This window comes from Akebia trifoliata, chromosome 14 (assembly GCF_017979445.1).
Source record: "Akebia trifoliata isolate Shusen 1 chromosome 14, ASM1797944v1, whole genome shotgun sequence".
NCBI lineage: Eukaryota > Viridiplantae > Streptophyta > Magnoliopsida > Ranunculales > Lardizabalaceae > Akebia > Akebia trifoliata.
This window is the reverse complement of record NC_141388.1, coordinates 10,526,502-10,546,885: the sequence shown is the minus strand read 5'-3', so window position 1 is coordinate 10,546,885 and position 20,384 is coordinate 10,526,502. Positions and strand designations below refer to the sequence as shown.

Genomic DNA, 20,384 nt, shown 5'->3' with positions numbered 1-20,384 from the left:
CACATTATAACAAAACCCTATTGTATGACGTATATACCTCTCCCGAGTCCCACCATTGACCCACCTCTTTCCTTTTTTAAAGTGAGGTTCTTTTGTCACACCGACTTTTGCTGACGTCACTCCAATATGTGTTTCTAATTTTTGGTGGTTTACATATGAATTGGAATGGCGTTAGCAAAAGTTGGTGCGGCGGTAGAAGCTCTCTTTCCAATTAAAGCCTCCCCACCACCACCAACCCCTGATACCAAACCACTCTTTCTCCTGCCCTTCTCCTATAATATTTGATAGTCCAAACCACCAACACTACTATATAAATAAATATTTTTACACATTTATACCCTCACGCCTCTTTGATCTCCAAATTCTTTCAGAGCTACTGCCATGGAGGTGGCCTCCCCAATTCGATCCACTTCTCTCCTACGTTCTTCTTTCTCTTCTTCGAGTTCTAGGTTGAATTTGATTAGTTTTAGAAGAATCCATCAAAGATTTCAATCTGAAATCCCTTCAAAAGCAACAATCAAAGGGAGGAATCATGTTCAAAAAGGGGATCTGACGAGATTGAGGAAAGAAGAGATGAAGAAAGAGAAAAGAGCGGGGATCATAAGTTGTAGAGCGGAGAGAGTAGAGAGAGGATTGTTGATAGGTGGAGACGAACGTGGATTTGTAGTTCCAGAGAGGTTTAAAGTGGTGTGTCTGGTGGCTTTCGTGATGTGTCTTTGTAATGCGGACAGAGTTGTTATGTCTGTCGCCATTGTTCCTCTCGCTGCTACTCATGGTTGGAGCAGTTCCTTCTTGGGTATCGTTCAGGTACTTCTACTCTCTCTCGATCGATCGATCGAAATTCTGTTTTTTTTTTTTTTTCGATTTTGTAGATTTGGAAGATTATTTCCGCGTGAAATGTTTTTTTTAGGGCGGCTATTAATTAACACACCAACCAACTTTTACATATAACACATCAATCCACATGTAAAAAGCTGTATAATTTCAAAATGATTGGTGTATGGTAAGTAAAAGTTGGTGTGGCAATATAATTTTAAAAATTATGTGACCTCGAGACTCGAAAAGGTGAAACAGGGGAGGCTAGTAATTAACCTGATGTATAACAGGACATTTACTGTCATAAACTATTTATTTAATCTAACTTTATTGGTAAGTAAAAGTTGGTGTGGCAATAGAATTTTTAAGATTAGGTGAGCTCCAAACCCGAAAAGGTAACACAAACGGAGACGAAAGGGTTGTTGAGCTTGAAATGAAATGAATTATCAAATTCAAAAAAATAATCTAAGTTGGTCCAAGTTTTGAAAATGAATGACAACCGAACTCCCAAATTTAAAATTTTACTGTATAAAATAAAAAAATTTTAAGATTTTTTTTTTAATTTATAGAATTTTATTCATCCTGTGAGATAGGATCATGTTTTTGGCTGATACAAGGTTAGCTCAGCGATTCTTAGTAAGATTTGAAATCTTACTAAGTTAGTAAGGTTAGACCTTACTCAGATGGGTACCATTGGTTAGGTAAGGATGACTATGTAATCTTATCCGTCAGCTGCCACGTGACGTTTGGTTGGTTTTGTTGTTTGGTAGGGTTTCGGAACGTGTGTACGTTCGACACTTCAACCTAACACCATGTCGTGCAATACGTGGGACGCGGAACTTAGAAGACGAGATAAACCCAAATAGAACAACCTGGGTTTGACTTTGACCCAGTCGGTTTTAATTGGACTATAAATAGACCGAGGCTCGGCCTGGCCTGGGCCAGTTGACGTGTTGCTAGGCCCGTTTAATTGTTTGGGTGGGGTGGGGTGGGCTCAATTCATGTTTATATTATAATTTTATCTGGTGGTGATTCAGATATACCCTAAATGATTCGATCAAGATGGGCATGTGATCGGTTTGAAAACATGGTTATCTCTTGTAGTGACCAAAGGGATTATATGGCTTGAAGGATCTTCTATATGTATGCATGTGTAGCTAAAAACCACGATTGGGTATCTCATAGATGTAGAGATAATTTTGTGGGTTCATTAGAAAATTTTCAAAAAAAGAAATTTTTTCATGGTTGGATTTAAATTTTAAATTTGGGAGATCAGTAGCCGTTATTTTTAAAATCAAGATTTGGCCCAAAATAAAAAAAAAATTTAACCCAATGTTGACCACAAAATCTAGAGGGATGAGGGGTAATTTGGACCAACATGGCAGTCCACATGGTTCAAGTGAAGACCTCAGTAAAGGCTCTAAATGGTCCTTCTGTCCATTTAAACTGTCAAGCTGGGCCTGATAATTGTGGGCTGGGCCAGGCTTGGATAGAGGTGATTCTTATTTGGCCAGCATGACCATTAGAAAGGTGGGTTTGGGCTAGGATTTTTAGGTCCAATTAGCATCTGTTTATTAATGGTCTGGCTCAGTCCATTGGCAGTCCTAGTTTTGGTAAGGACTTCATTGGCAATAAGGTGTTTCACCTATAGTAATTCAAGTGAATCAAAAACAGTTTTGGTTTTGGATTTGGACCCGGGTTTGGTTGAGATACTGGAACCTGAGCCTCGGCACGCATTAGCTCTCTCACATCAGTTTTAAAGTTCAGTCTCATCCGTATTAATTTGGGTGCATAATGGAATTAAATGCATAGTTAAATATTAACTTTCATATATATAAATTAAAAGAAAGTCCATTGAAACGATTTGGTCATATGCAATAAAAGTTTATTATGGTCTATTAGCCTCAAGAAGCATGAGGAAGACAAAAGGAATGTAAATTGAGATAGTGACAGTAGATACGAGTACATTTGAATTGAAAGAGACAAGGCTTTACATGTAATTGAATGGAAGAATGAGACTTTCTAGGATTTTTTTTGGATATAGCATTGATGACGATGATTTCATATACTGCAGTAATCATTAATGTACTTTTATTTTTAAGTGCATGGTTTTTACTACCCAATGCTCAGATCGATTGCTTATTGTTTGTTTGCAAAGTCAGTTACATATAAAATCTTGATCTGCTCTACAAATAAAATTAGGGTGATTTCATGTGTGCAGTCGTCATTTCTATGGGGATACATATTTTCATCGGTGGTTGGAGGTGCCTTGGCAGATAAATATGGTGGTAAGAAAGTTTTGGCATGGGGTGTAGCTATATGGTCCTTGGCTACACTTCTTACGCCATGGGCTGCTGACCACTCCACTGCAATGCTTTTGGCCGTCCGTGCACTCTTTGGACTAGCTGAAGGTGTCGCCCTGCCTTCCATGAGCACTCTCTTATCGAGGTAAACTTCCCTTCCCTGTAGATACTAATTGAACAAAAAGTTATCTATCTTCCTCCTCTGAGAGACCCCAAGGATGTACCTCAATTGCACAAAATAGATCATATGTTTATGGTCATTGATGTTAACCAACCAACTACTCCAAAAGATTGATCTGTTAGAGTGGGGGAGAACTATGGATATACGAGTGTCACGAGGCTTAATTAGGGTATGACACACCCGAGAGTGGAGGAAAATATACACTCAACACTCCCCTCACCCATAAGGGTGGAAAGAATCAAACCCATAATCTATACGAACCTAGCGCTTTGATACCATGTTAACCAACCAACTATTCTAAAAGACCAATCTGTTAGAGAGGGGAAGAAATATGAAAATAAGAGGGTCACGGGGCTTAACTGGGGTATGACACACCTGAGAATGGAGGAAAATATACACTCAACAATTGATACCACTGAGTAATCTTTATAACATTGAGGGTTGGGATAGATTAACATGTAGAGACAAAATTTGCACTTAATGGATTAATCGTGCTAATATTAAAATTTCTCTCATGTTTTCTTTACTATTAGGTGGTTTCCATGCCATGAACGAGCAAGTGCAGTTGGAATTTCCATGGCTGGATTTCATCTTGGAAATGTTATAAGCTTCCTATTAACCCCTATTATGATGTCGACGGTTGGAATAGCTGGACCATTTGCTCTCTTCTCTTCCCTTGGATTCCTATGGCTAACTTTATGGGTATATGGGATCACTAATGATCCACGAGAAAGTCGTCTAATTAGTAATGCAGAGTTGTGTTTGATTCAAGCTGGAAAAACTGATGCTCCGACGAGCAATGGAAAGCTTCCTCCTCTACGTCTTCTATTCTCAAAATTGCCCACATGGGCAATTGTCTTTGCTAATGCAACCAACAATTGGGTAAAATTTTAAAGCAAATTGAAATACTTATATTCTTGCTATCATTACTACTATTGAGTTGTTTATGTTGTTTCAAGAATCTCAAACCTCATCTAACTTGCAGGGGTACTTTGTTCTTCTCTCATGGATGCCTGTTTACTTCAAGACTGTGAGTCCTTCAAGACATATTTGTTTTCTTTGATCCTATAGACTTGTTTTTTGTATTACTATGCAACATCATACTTGATATTCGTTACCCATCTGCCGTCCATGTGACATGTGTGGTACTCGTTCATTTAGCTGAATCTTCCAACAATTGTTGTCTGACCATCTGATGAACTTCTTCCCACACCATTGATTAAATGTATAAGGTCCAATAAGGATCATCTAGTTGGACTGAATATTGAACTATGACTAACTTAAGGCCATGCATGAAAGCTTTGAAAATTTTCATAGGGAATCTTTTCCTTAAAATTTTTTTTTTACTGTTAGGAGGGTAGGGTACTAAATGCTATACCACAAAAATTCTTTATAAGGAAATATTTTTCAGGAAAATATTACATGGTTTCCATAATCCATACAGAACCTAAGGTTCAGAGTCGCTTTATGCAATATCTTGGGGTGTGTTTGGGTTGATCAGCTCGACCTCCATTTTCCTTGATTTGTGAATTTTACTTGGGAAATGAAATAAGAGTTGCTTCATGTGAGCTCTGGCATACTTTTGCAATCTAGAAGTGTTGATGAAGTCTTTGTATGGCTAACACAGGTGTTCAATGTGAACTTAAAACAAGCTGCCTGGTTCAGTGCCATCCCTTGGGGAATGATGGCGATTTCAGGTTACATTGCAGGTGCTGCCTCAGATTCATTGATCAAGGCTGGCTACTCTATCACCCGTGTACGGAAGATCATGCAGGTAACTCTATTATGACTCTTGTCTGAGCGAAGTCCGTCTGATCACTTACATTGATGCTACGACACATGGCACAGATATCACCATATAGGGAACCCAACTTTACCTAGTCACTTTAGGAGATTTTTAGCACAATGCTGTATATGGCCCCAAACTTCTACCATACAAAGATTACTATATTTTTTGGCTGGAAAAAAAATCACATTTTTTGATCTATCATACATGCTAATGTGACAGTCAATTGGTTTCATTGGACCTGGAGTGTCGTTGCTCTGCTTGAATTTTGCAAAAACACCGACAATTGCGGCCTTGCTCATGACTACAGCTCTGAGTTTGAGTTCTTTCAGCCAAGCTGGCTTCCTCCTCAACATGCAAGTAAGCTCTCTCCTGCTATCTGATTGTTGGATCTCTTCATATGCCAGCACATCATGAACACACATTCAATGTTGTTTGACTAACGATGAGGTTCTTGAAAATCTGATATTTATTATCTTCTTGTTGTTCTGTTGTTCTGTACCAGGACATAGCTCCTCAATATGCAGGATTTCTACATGGTATGTTATTGAACCTTGCTTATCAGGTAGATTTAGTATAAACAAATTCCTACGGAACTTTTTACATATTTATTTTCCTTTTAATCAATCAGGGATCACAAATTCGATTGGGACGTTAGCAGCGATAATCAGCACAATTGGTACAGGTTATTTCGTTCAATGGTTAGGATCATTCCAAGCTTTCCTAACCGTCACAGCGGGTCTATACTTCATTACCACCATCTTTTGGAATCTCTACGCCACAGGAGAGCGTGTCTTCCACTAAGACATGTAATTCGGTTCATGCCAGACACCACTGGCCTTGCACGGTCTGCTGATTCATCCATTTATTAACCAATATGGGTCACCACCATGGACGAGTTATTGCTCCCAAATCAGTCTGATCAAAGGCTCAAGAGCTAAAATAAGGGGACACGGAAAAAATTAAATGAAATTGTGTCAAACGGTGAAGAAAATAGGTAAACTATAAGATTAATTGATAGGTGTAAAATTTGGATTTGATTTGTTATCACTATGATATTTTGGGCAATGGGACATTAAAAAGGTGGCCATTGATCAAATTGTCTTGATAGACGAGTAGGACGAATTGGAGCTTTGTGATGTATTTATTTTTCATTATTATTTTGAACAAATATTTTAATAAATGTATTTAGATAAAATGAAGAGTAAATAAGTGATTGGCTTTGTGCCCTCGTGCTGGTAATACCCTGTATAGTTTGGCTATCATCAAAAACCTTACTAAGCTTAAACTCCAAAAACCCATGTCTTAATTTGCATGCATGAAACACTATCAAAATCTTGAGCAGAGACGAAAATAACAAGTTTTGCCGGGCAGTGTATCTCCATCAGAACCATCTATCACTGCCAACTTGCAAATTTCCATCATTGAAATCACAGAAATTCTAATTTTCATCAGAGCAATTCATTAAAGCTAACATTCTTCTTTGAGTGTTAGCTTTAATGAATCCAATTTTGAGGCTAAAACAATTCAACTCCAAGTTTAGAAGATAAGAATTCAATTTCACTAGTCTAGGGGTGCTTTCTTAAAATGTTCTGCTTTTGCTTGTCAAGGATGCAAATAAAGAGCACACCAAGAAATAAAGTGCCATGTTGCAATCCCAAAGAGCGATGGTCTCGACTTTTTCCCTTCAGTAACACCTACATTTGTTGAAATGTGAAGAACAAAATCCTAGATTAAGAACAAAGAAATTGCAAACAGAAACATTTGTCAGAGAACCATTGTGTCATCCTTATCAATCTATTCCTCCACTGTTTCGTTCTATATTTTTTCACTGAGATTTTAAACAAACTGCTCCAAATAGTGCCATATACAGAAATGGCTAACTAAGATATAACCCTGTGGTTTGTACCATTTCTCCAAATAATACCTTCGTGATTTATCTTAGAAGAACCCACAAGTTAAACAGCAACAAATAATCCAAAATCCAACTAAAAATTACAAAGCCACCTCACCAGATCATCCAATTTTTCAAAGACAAACAACAAAAAGAGAAGCCTTAGCTTTGAGATGGTGGTCCCTGGGGTTGGGATTGATATTGCTGTGCAGCCAACGGCGGCTGTGGGGGTGGTGGAGGTGGAGGCATTGCAGAATGAAAAGGAGGATACTGCTGATAATGCTGCGGTGGTGGTGGCGGCGGCATATAACCATATGGAGGGTAGAACTGTGGGTAGTGACCTTGCTGAGGTGGTGGCATAGCATGGTAAGGGAAATGCAACCCTCCTTGTTGTTTCTCCGAGCTAGATTTGGTCTCACCTGACCCACTCGGGCCACCACTCGATCCTTCCTGGGAAGGAACAACAGCACCCATCCTTTGAGGATCCATCGATGGATAAAAGGTTCGCTCGGGTGGGGGCGGAGGCGGAATATTAAAGTAGTGCATAGGTGGTGGCTGCTGCTGGTCATGAGTTCCTGGTGGTTGGAGGTGCTGGTTCTGCTGTTGGGATACGACCGCCCTTGGCAGCATTCCTCCATGTGCCAGCGCTTGCTGTCTCGCCGCCTCATCATCATGGTTCTCTAACTCTGCTTTCTGGGCCTGGGATTTCCCCCACAACAGTTTCAGCCTCAGACCCTTTATTACTAGCTTATTTGAGAGCTCTTCAGCCGCCTTCTCAGAAGCCTCTCTAGTTGTGTAGGTTACGAATGCACATGCACGTTGAAGCACCATCCTTACCGACTCTATCTCGCCATGAGCGTAGAAGTGGTCCCTCAGGTCCTGTTCAGTAATCCTGGCATCAAGCCCACCAACATAGAGTGTCTTGATGCTCTCATCATCAGGGGGTGCCAATGATGGCATCTCACCTGCCTTGTTCAATAACTTCAATGCAACTGGATCATTCACTCTGCAGACAATGAGCAGAAAAATAGAGATGAGCAATCACAACATTTCACTCGGATTTCACATGTTTTTTTAATAAGTATAATGGACATCATTAACAGTGTGTTGCGTGTTGCACGTGGTCCATTAATTCACATTTTTTCACTCTGCAGACAACTGGGTCCAATTTCACTCAAAATTTATCCACCATCTTAATCCTGATTCATGAAGACATTTTCATACATAAATATGCACTCATACTACCATGAATAAATAAACAATGAAATCTTTGATCATCTACGGTTTACATCTTGTAGTGCAACTTTGAGGTCAAGCGTTCAAGCCTATGTTACTCATCCAAAAAAAAAAACCTTGATTTTCAATTGAAATCACAACAATAAATCCTATCATAAATAATTTTAATCCAAAAAAGATAAATTATAAACACTCACCCGCTTTGTGGATAAAAAGGGTTAAAAAAACATAGTAAAATAAACCTAAGCAAGACAACACCAATCTATACATTCAAAGCCATCTTTATCAGAGAGTTTTTGAATATTTAATTAAAATAGAGAAGCGAATATGTACGAAAGCTTAGAGACCACCAATTACCATTGCTTACTATTTACAAAAAAATATATCATTTTACACCTTTATCCTCATTATTACTCAAAATTAGTTTTCATGTAATACTCTAATAGTTTAATTACCTACTAAGGTCCTATGTATCTATGTAAGATTTCTAAACATCTAAGCGCATCACACTTCCTAGTGTGATAAATCAGCTCCATCAAATGATACACTTTTCAGGCTTGGAAGTTTAAAGCTAGCAATGGGGTGGAAAATAAGGATTTAGTGACAAAATGGAGAAAATAAGTACATTGTTTGCATAAGTTGAATTATGGTGTCACTTACTCCAAAATTTTTGACCATGATGATCTACACAAAGTTTTATGCAAATGAATTGAAGGTAAGATTAAGGCTTCTAATTCCAGAATTATTGAGGTGCTAGAATGATGGAGGCAAGTGCCATTTGCAAGTTAGCAAGTATTTTAGTTTATTTGCTCAGTTCCCTGCCGTAGATGGTGAATCTCCAATCTGAGAACTTGAGCTCTGAAGAGGTTTCGAGATTTGTGGAGTGTTAATGAGAAAGCCAACTCGGTTCCCTACAGTTTATGAGCATTGCTCTATCATTTTGCATTTTTTCCCTTTTTTCCTTTTCTTTTCTTTCTCGCTGCTTGTTCAATAAAGTTCTCCCATTCAATGATGTATGCATATATTTGGATAGCATTTGATACCCACACAAATGCCAACACATATTTCACATCAATACAAGATTAAGCAGTATAGGTTGGCTTATGAAGTGTATCATGACGGTATCATTTTCAATCTTAGTGAAAGGCAGTCTGGCGGGTTTTTCTAGGGGATCGAGGGGCTTGAGACAAGGAGATCCATTGTCCCCTTTCCTTTTTTTATCGTTATAAAGGCTTTAGGGACATTTTTCAATAGGGCAGTCGAAATAAGGAGGTTAACATGCTTTAAAGTGAGCAATGAGGGCCCTTGGATATCTCATCTCCAATTTACTGATGACACCTTAGTGTATTGTGATCACTAGAGAGAGCAAGTGAGAGTGTTGCGAGTTCTTTTATGTTGCTTTGAGGCAATTTCTAGTCTGTATTAACTTGTAGAAAAGTAAGACGTTTGGGGTGGGTGTGTAGTACCTGATCTTCTGGTGATGGCAGCCACATTGGGGTGTCGCAATGATTCACTTCCTACGTCTTATTTGGGATTACCACTAGGGGCACCTTATAGTAGTAAGAGGATTTGGGATGAAGTTGCCAAGAGGTTGGAGAAGAGATTAAGTATGTGGAAGGCGAGATATTTATCAAAGAGAGGTAAGGTTACCCTGATTAAAAGTACTTATTCTAGCATATCTATCTATTTTTTCTCTCTTCTCCTTGCCAAAATCTGTGAAGATTCACCTAGAAAGACTTCTGAAGAATTTCTTGTGGAATGAAAAAAATGGGGGCAGGAAGTATCATCTTGTGAACTAGAAGTGGAGGAGGTTTGTGCATTAGAGGATTGAAGTTGACTAATAAAACATTCTTAGGTAAGTGACTTTGGAGGTTCGGGGAGGAGAGGGGGTGGTTTGTGGAGGAGGGTAGTTAAGGAAAAGTACACAGAGAAGAAGTTTGGTTGGTTTAGGGGTGAGGCTAGGGGCACTTATGGTTGTAGTGTGTGGAAGGGGATCCTTAAGAGCGTAGACCATTTCGAGAGATGGACTAGATATAGAGTGGGGTCGGGGGAGAATGTTAGATTTTGGGAAGACACTTAGTGTGGTCCAATGTTTTTGTCAACCAAATACCCTTCTTTGTACGCTTGCTCTATGAAAAATAATTGCTCAGTGAAGGATTCTCTGGTTAGAAACGAAAGCACCCTTTCTTGGGATGTGGGTTTAAGGAGGAATTTTAATGATTGGAAGATAATGGAGGTTACATCTCTTCTTAATCATCTGAATTCTTTTGATGTCGGGAGGATGACAAGGACATGCGAGAATGGTTCAAGGCCAAAGACAAGAGATTTTCGGTTCGCTCTTTCTACAAGTGCTTACTTTCGCCTTTTGTACCTTCTGTCTTGGCTTCTGCCATTTGGTCTAATCTCGTTCCGTCCAAGCTTTTGTTTTTTGTGTGGCTTGCTTCATTAGGTAGAATCCTTACCTTGAACAACATAATTGTTAGGGGTTGAATTGCTCCAATCTTCTGCTCTTCATGTACAAGTAATGAGGAATCTGTGAATCATATCTTAATCCATTGCCCTTTTTCCCGTTACATTTGGATGTCCTTGTTGTCTCGTTTCCAGGTAGACTGGGTTTTACCATACTCCTTCTCTTCTCTCTTAGAAGGGTGGACTTTCAACATCTTTTCTCTTAGAAGAAGACACCTTTGGGCGATCCTTCTTTTTGTTGTGGCTTGAAGTCTTTGGAAGGAGAGGAATAATCCAAAGTATGGAAAGTTCGTCCCACATTGTGATGTAAGAGATTTGGGTTTGCTATACTTTTGGTCCAAGCTTAACATGGATTTCAAGGGCATTTTTTTTCATGATTTCGTTTTCAGATGGGATACTCTTTGTAACACTTACCTTTGCTGCTTCTCCTTGTTTTCTTTTTAAATGAAATTATTACACTTACCAAAATAGGATTAAGCATTATATCTTGAGGAATTAAGAATTTAATGATCTCATCTCAATCAATGAGAATTTTGTTTTTATCTGACCATACAATGAAACAAAAATATTAAGAAAATCAGAATACTAATATTTTCCTGATGGGCAAGCTGGACTTGAACCACGACCTCAAAGTTGTTTTGCAATGTGTCAAACCAACTGAGGTATGGGACTAAAATTTCTTGCTTTGGAAATTTTTATTTCAGAAATTCAGAGTGCCAATTAAGTGAACCTTCCAATGAGATGATAACCATCAACATACTAACAAATAGTGGTAAGAAGTTCATTGACTGTTTTACATACCCGTAGTAACGATCCTTTATGTTTTGTTGAGATAATTCCCCAGTAATGGGCATTTCATGCCGATAAGGACATTCAGCACCTCTTGTGCATTCACCTCGGATATAAAAACTACAAACATGCGCTCTATTTCTTTTGTAGTAGGGTGTTGTTCTTTGAAGCTTTAATATAGTGTCATTCGGGCGTGCCTTTCCATATGAGGATTCATAGTCAATACCAGCTCTAGCCTGTAAAAAAACAATGACTAGATTTAATAAGCATAAACAAACATACAAAATAGACAATTCATGACCATATACATTCAAAAACTATTTACAAAGTACACCTAAGAAATACAAGTATCTTACACAACCCAAAATCAACTTCTTGTTCATAAGCAAACCTTGTATTTTTTTTTTTTCTAGAAAGTGAACTTCCCACATAATCTTAGTTTTTCTGGGGTTTCTAAAAGGAAAGTAAAACAAAAATAGGAATACATGATATTAGACAGCTTAACTATTCTTGGTCGGTAACGGAAGCAGTACTATCATAAGTTAATAGCATATGGCTTTGCCCACTCACTTTAAACCATCCATGGACAATAGAATACATGACATAATTGGTCATCATTATCAAAGCCTTATCCCAAGGATTTGGTATCGGCCAAATGATCCTATTCCACCACTCCACTTTGTCCCATGACATGTCTTCATATATATATATATGATAAAAGTGAGAAATTTTATTAATGGGAGTCCAGGATAAATTCCTGAGAGAAAAATGTAACCAAATTAGCCATTGTCTTGACAAGAAAAATCCCATCTGAAGAGGGGGTCCTGAAATAAGGATTTTTCTAAAGGCCTTATATCTACACCAATAGAACAAAAACACAATATGCTAATTATAATATCCTACAAAGATTGCTCCTTCCCTTCAAAGATCCTCCCATTCCTCTCCTTCCATAGCCCCAACAAACTACAAAGGACATGAGCTTCCATAGAATCCTCTCCCCATTCGAGGAAAATTTGATATTCATTAAACAACAGCCTTAGAAGACCTAAGAATCTAACATAGGTGAAATTGCAAATTAGAAAACAAATCGAAATTATTACTCCAACTAAAAAGGGTCTACCTTTATAAGATTAAAATCCACATAGAGGAGGAGTAAAAGGTGAGAATATAAATCAACATACTCTACGGTCATGCTCCTCTGCAAAGAATTCCCTATTCACGTCACTCTTTGGGATGGCATCATTTGAATTGATCGACAATGCAGTATCTCGAACCTGCACTGGCAACCCATACTCGAGATCCAAGAGGCATACTTGACACACATTTTTCAGCTTACTACAAGTCTGACAAACCTCCGTTTTCTTAAATCTTGCATCACGACCCGGTCTCCACCTGAAAACTGTGAAGGGCCGCGTACAGATCTTGCATTCCTTATCATAATCCGCTTTTGTCTGCAAATTATATCAAATATAACCTTTGATAATAAAAAAATTTCACAGCAATTATAATTGTCTATCTGCAGGAACTAACGTAGCTTGAGCCAATTAGGGTTAGCTCACTAGTAGTAATAGAAATCCTAGATTACAATAAAATCATCAGGTTATTCATTCATCCTATTAGGTTTACAAATAAAGAATAATTTTAATAGAAAAATAATGATTTCAAAGGAAAAAAAAAGTAGGGCTTATTTGCATATAAACCAAAAACATGTTTTTTGGCCAATAAAAATAGCGGAATTCAAGCAATACCATACCATTTGGATCGAATTTGAGATCTAGGGTTCCTAAACTTGAACAAAAACCGAGTTCTGCAATAAAAATTTTGCAATTCAATCTAAAAAGAGAAGGAATTTGTGGAGAACTACTTACCATTCGAACGTATGGATTGTCTCCGAGACAAGATTCGCATATTATGGGGAAATCTGAGCGTTCCCATCCATCGGCCTCTAGATCTCTTAACAACCTATGTGCCATTGCAGGTTTTGCCCTAAAAGATCTTCTGAAGCTCTGCTTCGCCTTCCTTGGTTGAGTCCTTCGTAGAGTTGCTTCGATTCAAACCCTAACGAGTGTGCAAAGATGAGGGTTGAGAGCTTATCCTGGATGAGAGAGAGAAAGAGAGAGCGCGGAATATATTTCGGTGCGCACGTTTTGACAAAATTTTTAGTAGGGTCTAGCGTGTGCCAGAATGCCTCGGGATACAAAACCGCACATCCCCATATACGCAAATGCACATATTTATGGAGATGTGAGTTTGTGTATCCCGAGGCATAAAGTCTATGGATCTAGCGCACCCCACGTCAGGGAGCCGATTGAGTATGAAAATCAATACCTGCGGCATTAACATCTTCAAAATTTTTTTTTTATAAATATAAACTATGCATTAGAGTCTGATATGAACCACCTCTACTAAAAATTTATACTTGTATATAAGATAATTCTGAATAAATAGTTAATTTATATCTTTAGTAGAACTAATAAAACTAAGTTGATATTTTATAGATAATCTATGCTAATTTTTTAAAATGAATTTTTTTTAATAGTGATTTGAAATATTTTTCTCATTAGAATCGGAACGAATTGGTACTTGTGTTTCTTAGTAGTTCCAGTTCCATTTATCTTAGAATCGAAACTAATAAGAGCTAGAATCCAAAAAATTAAATGGTTATGCTTCTAAGCACTTTAGGAACCGATTCATTGACATTCTTATCCTTTATATCTTTTCAAAGTGATGACATGCATTACTCTAGATTATAATTATTTAATAGCATACTCCTATATGTAAATAATAATAATTTTTTTTATTATAAAATAAGATAAATTAGAAGTTGCTTAGCCACATGGTCATATTTTTATTTGAATAAAATTATAAAGATTTAATCCCTTTATTCAAGAAATACAAAATTTTGAAAAACTCGATTTAGTTTTACTAATTCGATCAAGATTTTCAAAATATATCCCAAGTCAACTAAGTTGTCACACAATACTATGTATGGTATGATTCACGTTGGATATCTGTATCATTCTTGAAAGGTACCAAGATGACTCGAGCAAGTCTTCTCGAACTCAGATGAGATCTGAAATAATAATCCGAGTCGAATTTTTAACAAATGGTTACATTTTTTCATTAAGAATTCAGGTAAAATTCCATGTAATTATTTTATCCAAAAGTTTTTTAGGGTCATATTTGAATATGCATCATATCTGATCAGGATTACTTGTTTACCAGAGTTGAATATGGTAACTTCATAGGGAGGTATATAAAACACAAAAAGGGGATCCTCCATAATCTCACAATGAGGTCTATATATTTGATATAGATATTCACATGAAATTTGAGTGTAAGTCGAATATAGATATCCTTTGAAAGTCTTTTTTTTTAAAGTTGGATACAAATACCCTTCAAAAAATTGGACTCGAAGTCGAGAACATATATGGATACAGACATATACTTCACCTAACCTTCGAAAGTCTTTTTAAGTTGGATACAAATACCCTTCAAAAAATTGGACTGCAAGTTGAGAACATACATGGATACAGACATATACTTCACTTGACTTATTGGACAATGGATCGGGCATGTATCTAGGCTTTGCCCAGTCCATAGACCAGGTCTTGTCCAAAGACTGGTCTCGGGGCATGCACAACACCCGTGAGGTGCACTTTCATAGGTGGCCCCTGAGAAATTAATGCTTATACTAGGTATCAAACACATAATCTACGACCATTAACCACTTATCGGTCCGAAATTGCCATTGAGCCAACCCCTCAAGGTATTGCCAACCTTATTCAACATGTAGTAAAAAAAACCCTTGATTTTTCTTTCTAATGCAAATCATCTTTAACCTCTTGGGTAAAATGTTTTTATTTTCATCTTAAACAATAAAATTTTATCTACTTAATCTTTTATATCTCAAGAACAAGATCTGACCTTCGGAGAAGTAAAAGATTAAAATTTTGGATAGAAAAATCAAGGATTTTCTATTAAAAAAAGTTAAGGCAAGGTATAAAATGATGGATTAAAAATGAGGTTAAGTAGATTCTCAAAAAGATGACAAAAATCTATAATTTTTGACTAAAGAAGACCTAGGCTAGAGTGCACATCATCAATTTGAAAGCATAGCGGTATCTCAAATATTTACTGTAGAGGATAAAAGTTGTAGTAGATCCCAACTAAGGTAAAAAAGCAAGAGAAAGATACAAGACTCCATGAAGGTGGTACCCAAGGATAGAATTAGTAGATCTACACAGATCCCGATCTACACTTTGACCTCCAAGGGATAAGGAGAAATCCCAAGGATCCAGGAACTTAAAAAGGAATGACCCTAATTTGATTGAAATTCCTAATTCAGTTGAGTTTCCTTGGATCATGGGATTTTCCATGATCGAATATCAAATTAGAAAGAGTCGAAGAGGAAATCCTTATCTTGGGGGAAACCCTATAAAAGGGAGAGAGATCAAGAGCAAAGGGATCTTCTTCTCCCTCGGACAAGCTAAGAGACTAGTCAATCTTTTCTTCTGCAAATCTAACTTGATCATTGGAGATTTTTGACAGGTATCACATTGGTTTTCCCAAACAACGGAAGGAGCAAGGAGCCATTCATTGGAGCTGTAGGGTAGAGTTGATAGAGGTAACCCATAATTTCCTTTATATCTACTAAAACTAAGAGGTGTATATGTTAATAATAATATCACCTTAACCATGGTCATCTATGAGAGACTACTTAACAAAATAACTAGAACACCTTACTTTTTGAGACTCATAACTTAACCATTTCCCCAGAAGATTCCTGATCCCTAACCCAACCTAAAATCCCACTTTTATCCTCCTTTTTTATTTGTATTTTTTCTTCTTGGTAAAGTCATCTAAGATGAAACTCCATTTATTTCTTGTCATTGATCCAATTAATGGAGAAAATCAAGTAATTACTCAAATAATATACAAAACAATTGGCATTTTCTTACTGAAACTCAATGTTAAAGATGGAATGGTAATGGGAAAAAAAATCAAGGAAAAAAAAATTGAAGATGGAGTTATTATGGTCATTTTGTTAGTCTCTCATGAAAGAACACAATGGTCAAGGGATCAGTTTGGAAGAAGGAAATCTCATATTGACAAGAAATAATTTAGAAAGTGTAGACAATTGTCAACAAAAAAGGAGAGGTCTTGAGTTCAAACCCCCTCGTTAGCCTCCCACGAGGATTTATTCCAGCTTACCTAGTATATAAGGGTATTACATGTACGCAGGGGATTTGGGTGAGATATGGTGGTATAAGAGGCTAGTTGCCTCGCCCTGTTAGTCGGGCCTACTAGTCTAGACAATTGTCATCAAAAGGAAGGGGGAGGGGTGCACATTGGAAAAATCAGTGGTGGTGAATGATGGAGGCTTTTCCATTTATTTTGAATTAATAGGCAGCATGTGTATCAAAAAAAATTATGATTTATGTATGATTAACATTTTATATTATGTTATCTCCAAAATCGGCTTAGTTTTAAATTATATATATATATATATATATATAGGGTAGCGTTCAAGGGCAAACTTTTTAGCAAACTTTTTGGCAAAACATTTTTCAAAACATGGGTTAGAGGTTTTGGAATGGGCTGATTTTTGGTGAGGATGACCTCTACGGTGAGGAGATCATCCTCACCAAAAATCAGCCCATTCCAAAACTTCTAACCCCATCAAAAACAGTTTACAAAAAATGGACGGTCCACGATTTTTCAGCTTGTAAACATGGGTTAGAAGTTTTGGAATGGGCTGATTTTTGGTGAGGATGATCTCCTCATCGTAGAGATCATCCTCACCAAAAATCAGCCCATTCCAAAACCTATAACTCATGTTTTGAAAAATGTTTTGCCAAAAAGTTTGCCAAAAAGTTGGCCATTGAACGCCCCCCATATATATATATATATATATATATATAATATATATATATATATAACCCTTTACACTGTAAAATTACAATTGTATGACTTGTAACTAAGGGTGCAACTTGGTTCAGATTGGACCCAAATCGGAAACGAAATAACATTGGTCGGTTTCACTAAATAAGAATCAGAACCGAACCAAGTTGTACCCCAACTTGTAACTACTTTAGTTCATTTTTGTTTCACATGAGTGATTCAAACAAGTCAAATTGGGTGACATAGGTCTGAACAAATATTTGTTTAGTACCATGCAACAAAAAAAAAAACATCAGTTCATGGATATTCTTCTTAGTAACCCATTTTTCTATTTTATTCTCTTCAAATTCGTGCTTCAAATATATGTTTTTAATGGATTGTGTCCATTGTCCCTTTGATTGGTTGCATATTTTTCATTTTCCCTTGGTGTCACAAAAAAATTTATGAATTTAGATAGAAAAGTCATGACTCTAGAAAGTAACAGAGGTCAGCTTAGAAGAATAAAGAGAATGGGTTTTAGAGATTTAAAGTTTTAACTTATATAAAATGTCAATATATACATGAGAAGAAAGAGTAGAACCCAAAAAATCCATAACTAACAAAAAACAAAAAACACTCATGTTTATAAATTTGAAGAAATTTCTTTCACATTCACATAAATAATTAAATAAAAGTAAACAAAACTAAGGAAGAAGATCTTGGTATAGAGAACACTTTCAGTTTTTCAACGAAACAAGGCTATTGATGTGAATATGAGCACGATAGGAATATGGTATGCCTCCATTTCTTTTCATCTCATCCTTCACCTTCATCCATTCTTTCGTCTTCACATTATAAGCACTTAACTCTTCATAATTTCTAAAAACGATTAACTCTCCCTCATTCAAACTCCCAACGACATAACTAAAATTTCCCGACATGAGAAGTGCATTGTAGATACTAAATTCTTTTACCCACTCTCCCTTGTTCAAATCCTTCAAAATCCATATATCATATTGCTCACAACAATTTTGATCAATAAATGATAATGATCCTTTTATTTCTAGAAGCTCCACACCCTTCCAAAGACGTCGGATTGGGAGTTGCAAAACACGAAACTTTTCATTACTCACATCCATAGAAATTATATTCTCCCACACATTCAAGTACAATACCTCATTAATTGAAATCCTTTCTTTCAAGGATTTACTACCTCGAAGTGATCATGTCAATAAAAAATGAGAGATCTTGAGTTCAAGCCCCTTTGTTGGCCTCCCACACGGATTTATCCCGACTTACCTAATATAAGAGGATATTGCATGTATTCAGGGGATTTTTAAGTGAGATATGGTGGTATATGAGGCTAATTGCCTTGCCTTGTTAGTCGGGCCTACTAGTCCAAATAACTGTCATCATTTAGGAAGGGGGAGGGGTGCACATTGGAAAAATAAGTGGTGAAGCATGATTGAGGCTTTTCCATTTATTTTGAATTAATAGGCAGCATGTGTATCAAAAAAATTATGATTTATGCATGATTAAAATTTTATATTATGTTATCTCCAAAATCAGCTTAGTTTTAAATTATATATATATAGGGTCACGTTGGCAAAACATTTTTCAAAACATTAGTTAGAAGTTTTGGAATGGGCTGATTTTTGGTGAGGATGATCTCTACGGTTAGGAGATCATCATCACCAAAAATCAGCTCATTCCAAAACTTCTAACCCCACTAAAAATAGTTTACAAAAAATGGACGGTCCACGATTTTTCAACTTGTAAACATGGGTTAGAAGTTTTGGAATGGGCTGATTTTTGGTAAGGATGATCTCCTCACTGTAGAGATCATCCTCACCAAAAATCAGCCCATTCCAAAACTTCTAACTCATGTTTTGAAAAATGTTTTGCCAAAAAGTTGGCCATTGAACAGACCTATATATATATATATATATATATATATGGGGGGCGGTTCATGAGATATATGTAAAAACAATGGTTTTTTCAAAATATGGGTTAGAGGTTTTGAATTGAGCTGATTTTTTGCAAGGATGATCACTATGATGAGAAGATCACCCTCACCAAAAATCAGCTTAATCTAAAACTTCTAAATCCTTCAAAAGTGATTTACAAATTATTAGCAAAAATTGGCAAAAAATCGACGTTCCACATTCTAAATCACTTTTAATGGGGTTAGAAGTTTTAGATTGGACAGATTTTTTTTAATTTATTTTTGGATGATCTTCCCATCATAGAGATCATCCTCACAAAAAATCAGCTTAATCCAAAACTTCTAACATATATTTTAAAAATTTATTAATGTTTCATTGTTTTCACATACGTTTTTTCATGTCTTTTAATCTGTTCCCTATATATATATATATATAAACCCTTTACACCGTAAAATTACAATTGTATGACCTTGTAACTAAGGGTGCAATTTGGTACAGTTTGGGCCCAAATTGGATAGGAACTAACATAGGTCAGTTTCACTAAATAAGAAACGAACCAAGTTGCACCCTTACTTGTAACTACTTTAGTTCATTTTTGTTTCAGATGAGTGATTTAAACAAGTCAAATTAGGTGACATAGGTCTGAACATATATTAATTTGTTTAGTACTATGCAACCAAAAAAAACATCAGTTCATGGATATTCTTCTTAGTAACCCATTTTTCTATTTTATTCTCTTCAAATTCGTGCTTCAAATATATGTTTTTAATGGATTGTGTCCATTTTCCCTTTGATTGGTTGCATATTTTTCATTTTCCCTCGGTGTCACAAAAAAATTTATGAATTTAGATAGAAAAGTCATGACTCTAGAAAGCAACAGAGGTCAGGTTTTAGAAGAATAAAGAGAATGGATTTTAGGGATTTAAAGTTTTAACTTATATAAAATGTCAATATATACATGAGAAGAAAGAGTAGAACCCAATATTCCATAACTAACTAAAAAAACACTCATTCAACCATAAATAAATAAAACAAAAGTAAACAAAACTTAGTAAGAAGATCGTTGGTATAGAGAACACTT

General features: G+C 36.5%; 2 protein-coding genes across 3 annotated transcripts; one reads left to right on the top strand and one right to left on the bottom strand.

The window, feature by feature from the left end:
* Positions 1-237: 237 nt before the first annotated feature.
* Positions 238-6,328, top strand: PHT4;2 (phosphate transporter 4;2). Of its 2 annotated transcripts, XM_086423972.1 has the most exons (9): positions 585-807; positions 1,587-1,692; positions 3,038-3,264; positions 3,834-4,182; positions 4,286-4,330; positions 4,928-5,074; positions 5,309-5,446; positions 5,592-5,625; positions 5,718-6,328. In XM_086423972.1, the coding sequence occupies exons 1-9, from the start codon at positions 722-724 to the stop codon at positions 5,888-5,890; spliced, it is 1,305 nt and encodes a 434-aa protein (XP_086280098.1). In that variant the 5' UTR covers positions 585-721; the 3' UTR covers positions 5,891-6,328. The 2 variants fall into 2 exon arrangements, with proteins under 2 accessions (XP_086280097.1, XP_086280098.1); XM_086423971.1 differs by lacking the exon at positions 1,587-1,692 and having other exon boundaries at positions 238-807.
* A 669-nt stretch (positions 6,329-6,997) lies between these two features.
* On the bottom strand, positions 6,998-13,602 carry LOC147386194 (zinc finger CCCH domain-containing protein 40-like). The gene is made up of 4 exons (XM_086423973.1): positions 13,343-13,602; positions 12,656-12,925; positions 11,487-11,710; positions 6,998-7,986 (listed from the first exon to the last, which is right to left on the bottom strand). The coding sequence occupies exons 1-4, from the start codon at positions 13,445-13,447 to the stop codon at positions 7,143-7,145; spliced, it is 1,443 nt and encodes a 480-aa protein (XP_086280099.1). The 5' UTR covers positions 13,448-13,602; the 3' UTR covers positions 6,998-7,142.
* Between the last annotated feature and the right edge of the window lie 6,782 nt (positions 13,603-20,384).

Bases quoted from the DNA above. Each gene is read 5' to 3' on its own strand.
- LOC147386194 (XM_086423973.1), bottom strand. From the start codon at position 13,447: ATGGCACATAGGTTGTTAAGAGATCTAGAGGCCGATGGATGGGAACGC. The intron at 11,711-12,655 runs GTATGTTGATTT...GTTTTTTTACAG, and splicing joins CAGAGGAGCATGACCGTAGA to GCTAGAGCTGGTATTGACTA. The intron at 7,987-11,486 runs GTATGTAAAACA...CATTGTCTGCAG, and splicing joins ATAAAGGATCGTTACTACGG to AGTGAATGATCCAGTTGCAT.